The 17,198-nt window shown below is 41.3% G+C and overlaps 1 protein-coding gene across 1 annotated transcript in view; it reads left to right on the top strand.

Annotated features, from left to right (window-relative positions):
- Positions 1-5,592, top strand: part of ubl3a (ubiquitin-like 3a) — a 45,017-nt gene extending 39,425 nt beyond the window's left edge. Inside the window, exons 4-5 of the mRNA XM_080436294.1 lie at positions 1,078-1,155; positions 2,848-5,592. Coding sequence (XP_080292420.1) covers positions 1,078-1,155; positions 2,848-2,900 — 131 coding nt within the window. The 3' untranslated portion in view covers positions 2,901-5,592. The remainder of the gene's footprint in view (positions 1-1,077; positions 1,156-2,847) is intronic.
- Positions 5,593-17,198: the final 11,606 nt, after the last annotated feature.

Raw genomic sequence — 17,198 nt, 5'->3', positions numbered from 1 at the left:
TGGAAAATGGACTGCATTTATACAGTTAGCGCTTTTCTCCAAAGCACTTTACAATGTGTTTCACATTCACCCATTCACACACACATTCACACACTGATGGTGGAGGAAACCATGCAAGGCACCAGCCTGCTCACCAGGAGCAATTAGGGGTTCAGTGTCTTGCTCAAGGACACTTCGACACGTGGCCAGGAAGAGCCGGGGATCGAACCAGGAACCTTTCGGATTCCAAGACGGCCACTCTACCTCCTCCTGAGTCACTGGCTAGTCCCCAACCCTGTTACAATAGACTCATATATTCAAAGATTTGCACACATTTTCAGGATTATTCAAAAATAGCAGATATACAAACTCATAGCGCGGCATAGCCAAAGAAATCTAAAATGACAGAGATGCGTTCCCGGATTGAATGGGTTAAACTCACAACGTTGTGTTCAGTGGTGAAGGCACACTACACAGGCTGGCTGCTTCTCTGCATGTCCTCTGTATAAATACTTAACAAAGTACAAAAGTGGTTCAAAAGAAAATAAGTTGGTGTAACTTAAGAGATTCACTGACAAATTGACTTATTTTTATAAACATTTTTGCTTGCATGTCGATGTGTTTCACTTCACAGAGCATTCCCAGCCGTCATGTATAGCCGTCTATAGGGGCATCTGTTTTGTGTCGTCATGCAGGTAGCAGCATGAGCTGTGTTTGGTCTACTCTACTCCTTAGGGAACAGACGTACAGACAGACAGACAAGACAGTACCTACAGACAAACTATGTCCTAGATGTCCGCCATAAAAGGCTGTATATCACGCTGTTGGGATCTTTTTGAGATGCAAAGTCCAACAATGGCAGCTGATTGTGCTGGACACATTGGCACACATAAACACTCACACATGCGTCACTGGCGTTATTATTATGAGTGGGTCAGCTGATGATAGTGAGGATGTATGACTTTATAATCACGGATGTGGCTCAAATCTCCATCACATGTCTGTCTCTCTCCCTCTCTCTGTCTCCCTCTCCCTCTCTCTCTCTCTCTCTCTCTCTCTCTCTCTCTCTCTCTCTCTCTCTCTCTCTCTCTCTGCCAGCTCTCAAACTGCCCTTGGGGAAGACCACAGTGATGCACTTAGTCGCCAGAGAGACCTTGCCTGAGCCAAATTCCCAAGGTAACCGGCTTTCCACCACCGCTAACCCCCCCCCCCCCCCACCGCCCCCTCTCTTTTCAGCAGGCCTTTCACACGCCAAACAACTCTGAGCACTCTATTCTCCGCCATGATTTCTCTCTCTACACATGGCTTTTGTTTCCTCAACAGTCATTGCTGCAAATAACCAAGTTTCTCCAAATGTATCCGCGGGACATAGCATGGTGTCTAGAATTCATAATGTTGTGTAAAGTCACCATGCTGGGTAATTGTATGGCAATTGCTACAGGCCGGGGGGGGGGTATTCAATTGAGCAAAGGTCTGAACCAATCATAATATCTACAGTAGCAGCACTGTGATGGAGGGGCTTACAGTATACATTATGTAGTTGTTATTTGTCTATCAAAGTACAGTAAATATTCATTGTAAATGTTAATGTATGCCGCCCCCCCCCCCCCCTTCCGTGCAGAAATTGTAAAAGTGGCTGCTCAAAGATAAAAAGTATCAAGATGTGAAGAAAAATAAAGAAATATACCGGTACTGCTCACTTCAACCCTCTTTAGAAAAGACGGGCTGAGTTATGACTAAACAAATGTCTTATCTTGAACAAATTTGAATTTTACATTAGCACAGCCTTTCACCCTGGCATCCTAATTTTGGGCATGTCATTATGGGCAGACACAAAATAAATAAGAAAAATAGGAATGAAAACAAAAATATAAAAAGATTTTAATTTTGTGTTTGCCTATAATGACATGCCCAAAATTGGGATGCCAGGTTGAAAGTGGTTAAGGCTGTGCTAATGTAACCAAAAATATAACAAATACTGAAAATAGGTGATCTGCAAGCTCACAAGGCATCCCACCGCGGCGCATTGTGAGCTTGTAGATCGTCTATTTTTGCTATTCATCATGTGATGCAGTATGTAGGGATTCATTGGTTAATGTCCCTTGGGTCATTTTCATCTCCCTTGTTCAGGTATCTCTGTCTTGTCTTGTCTTGTACTGTAGTGAAGTTTGACACTGTTGCTTTTTATAATTGCCACAGTCATAGAACACAACATATTTGTCCATCCACTGAACGTTGAAGACATATTTGTCTGTCCACTCAACTTTGAAAGATTTTTCTGTCTAAACCTTGCAGATTTTTGAGCATGCCATTCTGTCATCTTCCACTTTGGCTTCTTTCTCCCTGACTACGAATGTCTCCTCTCATGCACTGTACAAAATCGTATTGATTGGCTGAAATGCATGCTGGGAAGCACAAAACATCATTTTACAATAATTTATGGGAAATGCTTTGCAGTCCAGATAAACATTACTGGGTTCAGACTTGGACTGATGGAGGGAGGCAATGCTTTGGTAGTAGTTGTATGTGTGTTCAATCAATCAATCAATCAATCAATCAATCAAAAATCAATTAATCAATCAATCAATTTAATTATTAATTAACCACTTAAGCTCTATTTCAGAAATTGGGAAAATAGCTGATGTACAAGGTCACTGTGAACTTGTAGATTGGCTATTTTCACTATTATCAAGTTGCAAACATTTTGAAATGTTAGATATTATTTCTGAAAATAAATTTGAGGGAAGAAATATGTAATATACTGTATATAAAAGTTGTTGTTTGTAGGCAATGGGTCGCGACCCTATGTCACTGGTCTATTGATCTTATCTAAGATCTGTGTGTGTGTGCGTGCGTGTGTGTTCTCAGGTCAGAGGAATCGAGAAAAGACCGGGGAGAGCAACTGCTGTGTCATTCTGTAAATACACACCTCCGCCATCAACACCACCTTCCTCCTCCTCTTCCTCGCAGTCCTGGACACCTAGCAAGCTCGCCCCTGCTCTGCAGCCTGACCACAATGCTGACGTACACGGACACACACACACACACACACACACACACACACACACACACACACACACACACACACACACGCACACAGCACACACACAGCACACAACGCATACAAGGCAGGCTCAGGCTGACACCAGGACACAGATTTAGGAATGGGGCATTCATTGATGATGGAATTGATTCCTTTGTTGTACCTACTCCATTGATTATCAGAACAGGAATGGAAGAACTGGATCAGTAGAGTTTTCGCATGTTGTGTTATGTTTCATGTGCACACGTTTTTAAGCCTTCTAAAAAACACACCAACAGACATACACACGCACATACTCATATATTTGTTTTAGCTAACCCCAGCCGGTCTGTTGTAGTAACAGTCCTGTCTGGGTGTTTTAGCTCGCCGTTAGCTTGCCCACATTTGCGTGCATGGTCTTGTTCTCTTATATTGACCATCAGGACTTTGTTTGACCAACGAACAGTTCTTCCAAAACACACCCACACAAGCACACGCACATCCATCCATGCACACAAACAGATATTCAGAAGCTGTCCACCTTATGTGCTTGGTGTAACAGATAATGCGATGATGTGCCTGATCAGACAACTCGGACAACAACGACACTCATAGGCATGCACACACCACACACACACACACACACACACACACTTATACACGTGTCCTTTTCTACTGCCCTCCTCTGCATGTGCCCTTAACGTGCACACGAGAGTAAAGATAGATTTTCGCTTGAAGCGGAACAAGCAGATTCTACTCAGCCATGCATAATGCTGTCGCCATAACACTGTCAGCAGTGTTGCGACTGTCGGCGGTGTCGTGCAATGAAAATAGCATATGTACTGTACAAGCTCACAATGCGTCGCATGGCGACGTGTTGTGAGCTTGTAGACCTGCTATTTTCAGCACTCAACGCGGTCACACGACAAAGTGTAACACAGACTCGACAAACATACGAGACAAACAACCAGTGTTGCTGTCATTGTTTTGACTGGTCTGCGCCGTTGCTTTTCGCAGTCCACGCAGATCACTGACCGACCAGTGTTGAGTTGGGGAAAGCTCTTGTCAGTCCTCTTTCATGCCTGACCCAGCTTCCAGCCCTCGCCCCCTTTCTCCATCCCTCTGTTGGCCCATTTATACTCCTGTTCAGAATGGATCCCATCTATGTATGCGTTCAAAACGCAGTGTTCCTCACATTCTTTGCTCCATACTTCAACCATTTCATACAGTAGAGGGAAGGAAGGGGCAACGTTTTCTAACGACCTACACAGTCCCTCCGCAATGCTACATCCCCTTATAGAATCCATGTACGTCCATATTGACACAAACATGGGGACTGTAGAGGAGGTGATGTGGATGTATCGTCTGAGAAAGAGACACAAAGCGGAAATTGTGTAATCGGCGCCAACACAGATAGCAGACCATAAAATATATAACTCTTAATATTCCTTCTACCTTATTCCGTCTTCGCTGTGTACTGTTTGATGTGTCCGTCTGGCAGGGGATCACCACTGTCCCCATGGTTTCTTGCGGTATTGCACCTTACGGGTATATTTCGCCTACGTAAGCTTTCAGACAACATGCAACATGAAATGAACACAGAGTGAGGACGGATTATCTCCGTCCTGATCTTTATCCGCCGAGTATAATTGGGCCTTCTACCCTCACACCGTTGTCCATCCATCTATCCCTGTCTTCCCCAGTAGGAAGAAAGGGAACACACAGCTCTCTCCATTACTATTATTATTATTATTATTTTCTCATTTTAACACAGTGTTGTTGATGGATCTTGCTGACATTTGCAATCCAAGCAGGGAAATGAACTTGGAATGAAATGTTCCTTATTATTTTTATTATTAAATTCATCTTATCTTACTCTTACTTTTACTCTTACAAATCTCTCCCCTCTCTCTCTCTCGCTCTCTCTCGCTCTCTCCCCCTCTCTCTCTCTCTCTCTCTCTCTCTCTCTCTCTCCCGCCCACGTTAATGATTTTTTTTTTTCTTTGCACAACCGAAGCATGTGCTCCTTCATTGAATAAAAAATATATACAGTACATAAAAAAATATTATTTTATTTTATATTTTTCCAATGGGGGAATAATGTTCCAGACTAAGGTAACATAATGTAGAATATATTTAATATGAATCTTATATATAGAAACATGATGACTCTAGATCTTGTTGAGATACAGTATATCGATGTTTAGTCTACAAATGTGTATATGGTTAGCCTCTAGCCAGTTCTTACTCTCATTCGCTGACAATGTCTTGTACTTAACAGCAGCAAAAACCCCCCTAATCATTGACAGACTGTATTTTTTTATTTTCTCTTCTGTGCTGTTTTTGGTCTTGTTTTTTCAGCTGTTTATAATTTAATGTAATTTGTATTTTATTTTATTTTTGCTTTAAAGAATCACTTTGTAACAGCACTAGGTCTTAAGAATATTGTTTATATTGATCAGGGTTTCAAATCTGTACAGAAATAAAAGTTTTCAAGCCAATTGTAAATAGCACTAATGCCTCCCCTTTTCCCTCTAAAGAACTTCAAATGGATTACATCTCTAAACTTAAATAAAGATTATTGAAGTGCGTTGCCTTTGTCACAATTGATTGCGTTACATATATAGAGGTACTACATATAGCATCAAGCTTTATATCTCAGTTATTAGATGTAAACCACGTTTTGGAATGAAGTCTCATTTTTCTGGCACCCACAGTTATTTTGGAATTGTAAGAGATGTTTTTTGGTTAAAAGTGTTAAATATCTCTATAATCCCATATGAATCATTTCTATATAGTGTTTGTTAAGTAACGGGTCTCCCCATCTCTCCAGCTGTTAAGTAAACTGAAAATATATGTTCAGGTCATGGATATCAATTTCATCCAATCAGCACAGAGAACTCATACAGGATAAACAAGTGAAGATGGAAGCGATGAAACAGGAAATGAGCAGACAAAATTGGATTAAAAAATGGGTTCTCTCCTGATTGGGTGAAATTGGTGACCAACCAGAAATAGTATTTTATATTTATTAAAAAGCTGGAGAGACAGGGAGACTCTGGTTACTGAACCAACACTATACCAACGACAAAATAACACTTACAGCACCTTTAAAATGATTCACAACCGATTGATTGAGTACTTTATTAACAGTTTGCAAAAAGTACAGCGGTACGATTATACAATGATGCTAAAAGGATACACTGTGAGGTTGTGAATCGGCTATCGGCTATTTTATTTATTTGTCATATTTATTTGTCTTATGATGACAAAGTACAGTATATACTTCATGTGGTTACAGCTCAGTCCTTAGCAGAGCTAGCCTATGTTATTAAAATAACACACTCGTTTCTACAGTACATTGTGCATACTAAACACACTACATTCGAACGATGTGTCCAACAGAAAGTGTCGACGCAGCCTTTAGCCTTGATTGAAATTCTGGTTGGTGTTTCTCTTCTCCCCCTTGCCGTTCTCTCATCCCTCTCTCTCTCCTCCCCTTCCCTGCCTGCCCAGTCTTACTCTGTACACACAATGGACGTAGTGTGGGCTGGGTTATTCATGAATGCAACTATTCTTTTTCTGCTGCTCATGCTCGCACGCGCGCACACACACACACACACACACACACACACACACACACACACACACACACACTGAGCGTGTGAGCAAAAACGTTGGACTGTTCTTTTTCTTTTACTGTACCACTCAAGTCCCGGGACAGCTCATTCTGTGTGTGTGTGTGTGTGTGTGTGTGTGTGTGTGTGTGTGTGTGTGTGTGTGTGTGTGTGTGTGTGTGTGTGTGTGTGTGTGCGCGTGTGCATGCGTGTGCGGGCGTGTATGACATTAAACCATTCTCCCTTGGCTGTTACAGAGCTCTGGACAATAGAGCCATCTGTGAGTACAGATGGATTACTGTTTTAAAGATGGCCTCAGGCTCTGGTACAATGAGAGTTATCTTGTCTCATGACTTGTGTCATTAATATCAGATTTTGATATTTGAGGATAAGATAAGACTATGACTGCTGTTCCAAGTATAACAGATGCCTTGTAATCATATGACCATATAATACCCAATATAGCAACCAAAAGGGCATATTTCTCCTGAAATAGTCACTCAAACATGAATGAATGAATGAAATCTTTATTTTGAACATGTTAAAATTAGGCATCAACGATAAAAAATAAATGCATTGAGATCAAACATCTGTGATTTCATATAAGTAGCCTTGGGAGCCAATGGTTCCAGAGCCATGTGGCCATAGTTCAGGGGCGTATCTCCTGTTTCCTTAGTGTGAGGCAGCTTAATATTCAAGAATCCCCCCTCCAACCCTTGATGCTGAGTGCCAAGAAGGGAGGCATTGGGTCTCATTTTCATAGTCTTTGTACGAGTCGGCCAGCGATTGAACCCTCGACCTCCCAGTCTCAGGGCAGGACACTAACCACAAGGCCACTGAGATGGTGATTGCATATGGCTGACACTCATCCCTCTATAATAAGAGGAACTACGGGTGTTTTCCGTCGACTAAATCATTACACATAAGTATCACAGTGTCATGTTTTGCTACATTTAATCTCTCTGTGGAGGTGTATGGGTGGATCATTCAGGCTCAAACATGATTATGGTTTGTCATTCACTAAACATGGCATGGGTATCTCTGACTAAAGCCTGGCTTATACCTCGTCATACGATGATGTTGGACACCGAAAATAGATGATCCACAAGCACAATGCATGTATTGTGAGCTTGTAGATCTGCTATTTTCGGCAGGCGACAGCCGTCGTGTGGCAGAACATACTGTAGATTAGGCATAAAGTAGATGGACTATTAACAGCCACTTGTCACTCTCTAATAGGGTGAAATGAAGCCAATCAGTGTATACTGCAAGTGTAGCAGGGTACACGTGCCTGAAGCCCAAGGAACTTTGGATGAGCGGTTCCACATGGGAGACCCTGGTTCACTTCAAATCCAGGTTGTTTCATTGGGGTGCTGGTCTGCATCCATGGGTAATCTCCCACAGAGTATCTATTTGAAAACAGCACCACCAAGTGGTATAAGAGGTTAGTCAAACAAACTGGACTGTGGAGAGTCTCAGAACACAATCATTACAATTTGAACGTCCTGTGTGTGTGTGTGTGTGTGTGTGTGTGTGTGTGTGTGTGTGTGTGTGTGTGTGTGTGTGTGTGTGTGTGTGTGTGTGTGTGTGTGTGTGTGTGTGTGTGTGTGTGTGTGTGTGTGTGTGTGTTGATCTCATGCATTTTGGCAGTACATTCTAAACAGAAAAAACTTTCACACCACAGTACAATAATGTGTTATTAACTATTTAATGAAATTCCTTTAGAAGGACTTTAAACAAAGATAAAATAAGAGAGTTATACAATATATTCTCAGTCAATCCTTAAGGTGGTGAGAAACTGCGGAAACATCTAGTAAATAATGACAAAAAGGAGATGGTTGTGTATTTCTGTATTAAAAACATGAGATACTAAACCCCAGATATACAAACAACTCCTAATGTACTGTATGACTCTGTATTCTGTAGATGTGGGGATGTGAATTCTGAATCCCGGAACCCATGAAATTTATATTTTATAAAAAAGACTTTGGGTAAAGGACAAACACCTCAGTTGTCCAGTCACAATAAGTAAGCCTCGCCGAGCCATGTGGCCCATCTCCTGTTTCTATAGCGTGAGGCAGCTTGATACTTGTACAAGTGCACCCCCTGGACACGACGCTAGTATGTCGCAGAGACTCACTCCCAATCTAACCCCTGATGCTGAGTGCCAAGCAGGGAGGCATCGGGTCCCATTTGTACAGTTTTTGGTATGACCCGGCCGGCCATGGATTGAACATTTAACCTCCCAATCTCAGGGCGAACACTCTAAACCACAAGGCCACTGAGCTGGTATCCAGTCACCATGGGCCCCCATATAATAGCTCTGGGCCCCAATGAATCATTATCACTTTTCATCAGTGGCGTAAAGTAACTAAGTACATTTACGCAAGTACCGTATTTAAGTAAAATTATGAGAAATGTTTTACTTTACTGGAGTATTTCCAATATTCAGTACTTCTACTCATACTCCACTACATCTCAGAGAAATATATTATACTAGGCCTACACTACAATTATTTGAAAACTTTATTTACTAGATACTTTGTAGATTTTACAAAACATACATTAGCCACTTCAGCCCTTTATACATTTTGACCATTTGAAAATAGCCGATCTACAAGCTCATAATGCGTCGCAATGCGACGCATTGTGACCTTGTAGATCTGCTATTTTCAAAAGACTTTATACATTTCATACATTTGAAAACTCGTGAAACGGGACATTCTGCATAAGTACTTTCTACTTTTGGTACTTTAAGTACATTTTGATACCAATACTTTTGTACTTTTACTAAAGTAAATTTTGAATTCCGGACTTTTACTTAAAGAGGTGGTGCCATGGTTTTGCACTTTTTCTGTTTTTCATGTGTCTATGAGGTTGATAGAACTTCATTAAGCCCCCTGGTGGTGTTTTTATGGTGTTTTATGTCTTCTCTGACTATTTTGAGTTTCTTCCTGGAGGCTGAAACCTTGAGGGTCAAACGTAGAACAGCGCTTTAGTGACATAGTAAAAATGTACCCTCCCCCTCATTATCATAACACAACAGGTGTGGGCATGAGGAGGAGGAGGGACTAGGACAGGTGGGTGGTGCTAAGGTGGTGGAGGAGGTGCTAAGGTGAGAACCAGGTATACTTAATGAACTGGAGGCGTGTCCACATAAAAACATAATTGTAACACTTTCTGTACACTTTTTTGAAAACATATTCCTCCTAGTATAACCATAATACCTGATGATTATGTTTGAGGGGGGGGGGGATCACTGAAAATCACGGCACCCCGTCTTTAAGTAAAAAATGTGAATACTTTTTCCAACCACTGCTTTGTCATTGCTTTATGACAGCCCAGGTGCAAGACCCCTTCTGTGTGATGATGACCATTTTGCTCATCAACTCGTGTAGTTGCAGCAATGTCACCACTAGATGTCAATCTGACACCAGTAACTGCAGTACTACGTATACCAGGTGGCCAGGATTAACAAGGCTTTGAGAGTTGCTGTGCAACTAAGCCTGCTGTATTTGTCCGCTCTCTTGCACTGCCTGTTCTATACAAGTCTATACAGTTAGTTATCAACAGATGACGGCAGCCACTACTACACAGCAAACAGTCTATTTATCTCTTTGCCTGCGGCCACAGCCATGATCCCTTTCCTCAGTAGCATTTCTACTTGCCAAATGAGAAAGCAGTAACAGTAGAGGTGAACAGAGAGCTTACCCTTCATTTTATCTGTTAATGTGCACTCAGCACAACAACATTTGTTTACATTTAGTATTCAATCATTTCTATCCTGGATGACATGTACAAAGAATAGCTGAAAATAGTGTCAACCCTCGAAATCAGTGCTTCTCAACCTGTGGGTCGGGACCCCCAGGGGGGTCCCCACATGATGTTGGGGGGTCCCCAGATGACAGTAAAGTGATAGTTTAAGGATTCTAAGCTTTTTAATACCCTTAACAAATTATAATAATGATAAAGTAAATAGAAATGAAGTAATCAACAAACTATACTATTAAAACTGGTCAAACATTAGCCAAATTGTCAAATAATATAAGAAAGAGGCAAAAAAAAAGAATAGCCATCCACAAGCTCACAACGCCTTGTGAGCTTGTAGATCTGCTATTTTCACAATATTTATCTGTGGAACCGAGTCAAACTAAATGTAATGCCTCAACTCCCACAGTTCCAAGTGCTTGTCAGAGTGGGGGGGTCCCCAGTTCAAATATGATTCTTTTGGGGGGTGTTGGCCTGAAAAGGTTGAGAACCATTGCTCTAAATAGAAAATGCAATTATCCACCACTAAGCACAATGACATAATCAGGAGTGAAAAGAAGTCACGGGGAACAGCAGTGTCCAATTAAACCTCCAGTGACTGACTGGCTTCTTTTTATCAAAGCAGTGCAGAGGTCAGCAGTAGCCCAGTGCCTGCTTTCCCCCACAGACAATTTGATATCAAGGAGTATTCAGCAGTCCAAGGCTAAGCAGATAGTACTGCAGCCGTATGCAGACAGAGGCTACGTAAGTTAGAAATATCACACACACACACGCGCGCGTGCGCACACGCACGCACGCACACACACTGTATCAAAGAAGAATCAGGCTTAAGAGGTGGTAAGCTCCACTGTTGTATGTAGTCAGAGCATCATGTACATTATTTTGGTTTGAGCTCTGGTGATTTATAGCAGTGATTCTCAAAGTGGCCCCATGGGTCTTTGAGGGGGTTTCAGAAGGTCCCCAGCTAAAGGAGGAACAGTTTAACCACGTTGACCCTATTTTATACTCAATAGCCCATCTACAAGCTCACAACGAATCACGATGTACCACGCTGTGAGCTTGTAGATCTGCAACTTTTGAACAATGTTGACAAATATTGATGAATATTGACAAAACTTGACAAAAACCTGGCATAAAATCTTTTCAAATGGGGGTGTGCAGCCAAATACATATAAATGTAAGGGTCCTTGACATGAAAATGTTTGAGAACCACTGATTTACAGCACTGTATGTATACAGTAGTTGAGTGTATTTATATACCCAGTATATCCTTATGTCACTGGGTTTTATAATCCTTCTTATATAAATGGACTCTTTTCATCCTGAATGGGACAGAGAGAGAGAGAGGAGAGAGAGAGAGGAGAGAGAGAGAGAGAGAGTTGGGTAGAGAGAGAGAGGGGGGGAGAGAGAGAGAGGGGGGGAGAGAGAGGAAGCTGTATCTAAATAAAACAGGAAGTCAGCAATGTGCATTGACATGGAGAGGACGTGAAATTACAACTTAATGCACCTCTACTAGGCAAGAAGACTGAACGCACATCTTGTTTGCATTCCGGCAAAAGCAGACATGCATAAACACATACAAATGAGTCATACTGTATGTTACATCATTAGCTCAGCTCATCAAGCTTGGTCATCTGAACTGAATAAGACACATCATCAACAGCATTTTAACCAGGACCAGAAGATACATTTGCAATTAGAGAATGAAAGAAAGAATATGAAAAATTCAAAAGTCAGGCAGAAACCTTGCAGCTCCATATTTCACCTTCAACGTTTTTTTTTCATAAATGAATGCCCTATTTTATAACTTGTTGTATGACAGTGTCACACTAAAGTAAGGTGTTTTGTACGTTTTTGTTTACCACTGCATAGTGGAAGGAATAGATGATCAAAAATGATGTCTGCAGAGCATTACTGCTACTGCTCATTTAAAGCGGCACTATGTATCTTTTTTAATTGATAAAATGTAATTTTGTCCAATCTGTATGGTAGAGTATGTTAACACAATATAACGTATACAATAGGGGTGATTGTATTTTGTCTCCCTGCTCTTCTATTGAGACATTTAGATCGTGTCAAAGGTCATATCTCACCTAGACACAGGATCTGACACAAGATTCAAGCAGGCAGGCTCTCTATTAGCTCAATGGTAAAATTGTCAGCATGTGTAACAGACCAGCTACACAGACCTGTAGGGTTCCATTTGGAGACCCCTCAAGGAAACCACAGGGTCCCTGGACCCCATGTTGAGAACCACTGATCTAATCCTTCATCCTGCAGTGGTTGTCAAATTTAACAACTTAACCACTTAAACCCCATATGGGTGTAACGGGAGTCCTGCAGCGCTCAATACTAGTGTATTTCCTGTTTTCTGTTATTGTGGGGAAAGCTTTTGCTGAAAATAGCAGATCGACAAGCTCGCAAGGCGACGCAACGCGTTGCATTGTGAGCTTGTCGATCTGCTATTTTCAGCGAATGCTTTCCCCACAATACCGATGCTGGGGTTTAAGTAGTTAAACCCTATATACTTCGTTGAACAGGGTCTGTACTTGGTCCTCACCTTTTGTCCCTCTACACCAAATCTCAATTCCAATCTACAAGCTCACAACGCACCGCGTTGTGACACATTGTGAGATTGTAGATCTGTTATTTGAACCAAATGTTCGCCTGTTATGACATGCCCAGAATGGTGACGGTGACGCGAGGGTTCCTGTGGTTATTGGAGTTTGGACAACTGTTATATCAGCTGACAACTGATCTGCTTTTAACAAATCAACCCCTGCCTAACCACTAACATTATCATAAGAAACTAAACACTTTACAAACTCAAAAACTGTAGTGAAAGTGTGGTCTAGACTGTACCTTTCAAAAGGTTGGGGGTCAGGGTAAAAGAAAATTGATTACAGCTCAGGAACAGTTAAAGATAGAAACAGGTTTATGTTGATCATTTTCTTATTCAGATAAACACAAATAATAAAATCACCCCAAAATATGTCGCTGACACTAATACTCACCCAACTGTTCCAAAGCATTCTAGCATCAATACAGGGAGTACATATCGACTCACACACACACACACACACACACACACGCACACGCACACGCACACGCACACGCACACGCACACGCACACGCACACACACGCACTCACACACCAACAAAAATGATAAAACAACATTTTAATATTAATGCACCATCTCGTATTTCTCTTTAGGTTCAGCAGTCTTCTTCTCATCTCTTTCAGTTTTCTAGCAACATCTGTAATGGATAGGCCTGGGCTCTCACATTTGAAATTGACCAGGGCCAGGCATTTCTGAAGAAAGGGTGGGAAATAGCACCATGGTCATTTGCTGCTCATTTACTCAGCCTAAAAGTACATAACTCAAAAACTCATCCACTTATTGTTCAAATACACTGTAGGCTACTTTGACAGGTTCTACATTCTGGACGTTTCTCTACAAAGTCAAATGCAAATGCTGACTGTTAGGCAGATGTCAAACTAGGTCCTTAACCTCTTGACCTTATAGCTTAGAGGTGAGCTATTTTTAAAACATGGCCTATACCTAAATCAATAGCCTACATGATGAGTGAAGGTAGGCCCTATTGTTAAAATAAATTGCCCATCAGTGTGTCTTCAAAATGGTCATGTAACATGACTTGTAGACTACTGTATGATCCCTCTAGCTCAGTGCTTCCTAAACGTTTTTGCTCGAGACCCAAAAGAGAAATTAAACGTTTGCCCGGGACCCAAACTAGTGAAAACAGCAGATCTACAAGCTCACAACGTGGCGCGAAAACGTTTTTTTTTTTTTTTTTTAATGGAAATTATTAGATTTTTTGATTTCATCTAATGGAATTGTTTTTAATTGATGAAAAGTTGTGATTTTTTGGGATAATATATATATACATTATTATTTTTTAATGTACTAAATTAAAAAGGGGGACATTTACTCGTGACCCATACAAACTGGTCTAACATGAGTCCCGACCCACTGATTGGGAAACAGTGCTCTAGCTCTAGAACGCTACCCTGGGACAGAAATCCAGAATGACCAGTGATTTCGTCATGAGAGATAGGCTATATATAGACATCATTTGACAAGACTGTTTACAGAAGAGTAGATTCCTATATGCACTCTGCTGCTCTGTAAGGCCACGTGTTCATTTACTTAACGTGGAAAAAAATAATAATAGTCTATTTTCAGTGGTGGAAAGTAACTAAGTACATTTACTCAAGTACTGTATTTAAGTACAACTTTCAGGTACTTTTACTTTACTGGAGTAGCCTATTTCCAATTTTCTATACTTTTACTTCTACTCCACTACATCTCTGAGGAAAATATTGTAGGCTACTTTTACTTTTACTCCACTACAATTATTTGAAAACTTTAGTTTCTAAAGTGACTTCGTAAATGTAGAGTTTTATTACTAAACATTCATATTATTAACCACTTTATGCTCTATAATATATTTCCTGTGACCTAGCGCTGTGACCTACAAGCTCGCAGCGCGTCACATTGCTACTGTTGTGAGCTTGTAGATCTGCTATTTTCAAAAGATTGTTATACATTTTGAAAACTTGACCTTCTGCATAATCAGTAGGCCTACGTTTACTTTTGGTAGGCTACTTTAGGCTACGTATATTTTGATGCCAACTATTTTTGTACTTTTACTAAAGTAAATTCTGAATACCAGACTTTTACTTGTAACGGAGTATTTCTATGGCGGTATTGATACTTTTACTCAAGTAAAAAATGTGAGTAGGCTACATGACATCTGCCATCACTGGTCTGGTTGTCAGTTCCTTAGAAAAAGTTGCAGAGCGCTGACCTGACCGGCGGGACTGACCGTTCAGCTCTACTGTATGATTTATGAATGAATAAGCCGAGGGACCGAGGCTATATGCTGAAATGACATTTCTTTATCCTGTGGTAAAATACCTAATACTACGTTAACGTCTCATGCAATGGCAACAAAAATATAACCTACCGTTAGTAGGCCTACGGTTGACATAACTTTTTTTTGTGGATATTATGTCATTAAACGCAAAAATCTATCAAATCTGCAATCTTCTCAATCCTGAGACTGAGAGAGCCGAGAAGGTAGTGTCACGCTTTGGTTTCTGGACCAGCATCAGACTCCACAAATCAGTAATGTCAATTACATGCAAAAGAAATAACCACGATAGCCTATTAATGTTGTCGTCGTTATCATTACCTGCCATCCCTCGCCAGCGTTGCCATATTCCGCGAGAGAAATAAGCAGCCAGGTGGTCTAAGAAAACAAGCCCAAAAGAAGCGACACGGCTTTTTGAAAATAGGTAGCCGACAAGCTCACAATATCGGAAATATTTTCAGATGGAGGGTCTGCGGACAAATACATATTAATATGAATGAAAATGTTTGAGAACCACTGGTTTAAACAACACAAACAAGCCCAAAAAAACTGCAACTACCAATATTTACAAGCAACTTTACAGAAAAAGAAGCCCAAAGTCGCTTATAATAAGCCGACATGGCAACGCTGTTTGCCGCTCTTGATAGACTGTTTTGATGAACATTACACAGCCCCGCCCACCCCCGGGCTCACCCCCATTTCCACTCCATCGTACGACGGTGTCGCTGGCCGAAAATAGCTGATCTACAAGCTCACGGCGCGTTGTGAACAATACGTCCATGGTTGTGAGCGTGCGTCGGTTTCGCGCAAGCGACAGTCATACGGCGAAGTACAATTTGGGCTGTGTTCACTCAGAACACCTTCACGGGACATGGTGGGCAAAAGGGTAACAGGAGGACTCGCCCCAAAACACGCTCGCCCCCATTTCTTTCGCGGACCAGCGGTTCTTGTATTCTTGTATTTGTTTTACTAAGGATAAGGTTAGGAATAAGGTTAGGTTTAGCTAGTTTTACTGAGGTTACTTTTAGGAATAAGGTTGGGTTTAGACAGTTTACTTTACTGAGGTTACGTTGGTTTAGGAATACCAGGTGAATACCGCCGAATTTGCCACAGGGCGACTGTTTTAGGGCGAGTGTTTTGGTATTCGGGCAAAACAGTAATAACATCTCCCAGACATTTCACCTCTTATTGCAGACATAAAAAACAAATAAGAACATTCTTTGCCAGAACGATGCCCTACACCCAACATGTTTTGAAACATATCGTCATTGCAAGATTTCTACAATTATTTCGTGAGTCTTCAATAGAGGGTCCGGGACCCCTAGGAGGTCCTCAGAGATACTGCAGGGGGTATCTAAATCTTTGTGTGATAGGGACTTTTATATATTTTCTATATTTTCTACATTAACCACTTGAGCCCTAGCATCCCTATTCTGGGGGGGGGACATTAGCCGTAAAATTGCAGATCTACAAGCTCAGAGCTTGATCGGCTATTTTCGGCAAAGAGGTTTAGTCTACAGGGGAAAAAAACAGTGGACCAAGTACCAGGCCAAAAGGTCAAGTTTACAAAGTATTGAGGTTCTAAGTTGTTAAATGTCTGAAACACAACATGAATCCATTATGTAGTGGGGGTCCCTGCTTCATCTCTCTCTCAGCTAAGGGGTCCTTGGCCTGAAAAACATTGAAGACCCCTGCTAGGTGCCTACAGTAAACCCCCCCCCCACCACCACCACCACCACACACCCCTATCAAGTGACAGTTCATGGTTGCTGCAATTCGCACGCCAACATGATTTTATCATGAAACTTCCATTTGTCTTTCACTGTGCAGACCCATTTAATCAAAAACATGTATCGTGAAACCTTTGGAAAACAAAACTAATTTAGTCCTGCCTTTAAAACAAAATGAAAAAGAGA

The sequence above is a fragment of the Gymnoscopelus braueri genome (genome assembly GCF_963280865.1).
Source record: "Gymnoscopelus braueri genome assembly, chromosome: 8".
In the NCBI taxonomy this organism is placed as follows: domain Eukaryota; kingdom Metazoa; phylum Chordata; class Actinopteri; order Myctophiformes; family Myctophidae; genus Gymnoscopelus; species Gymnoscopelus braueri.
This window is presented reverse-complemented; position numbering and strand designations above follow the sequence as displayed.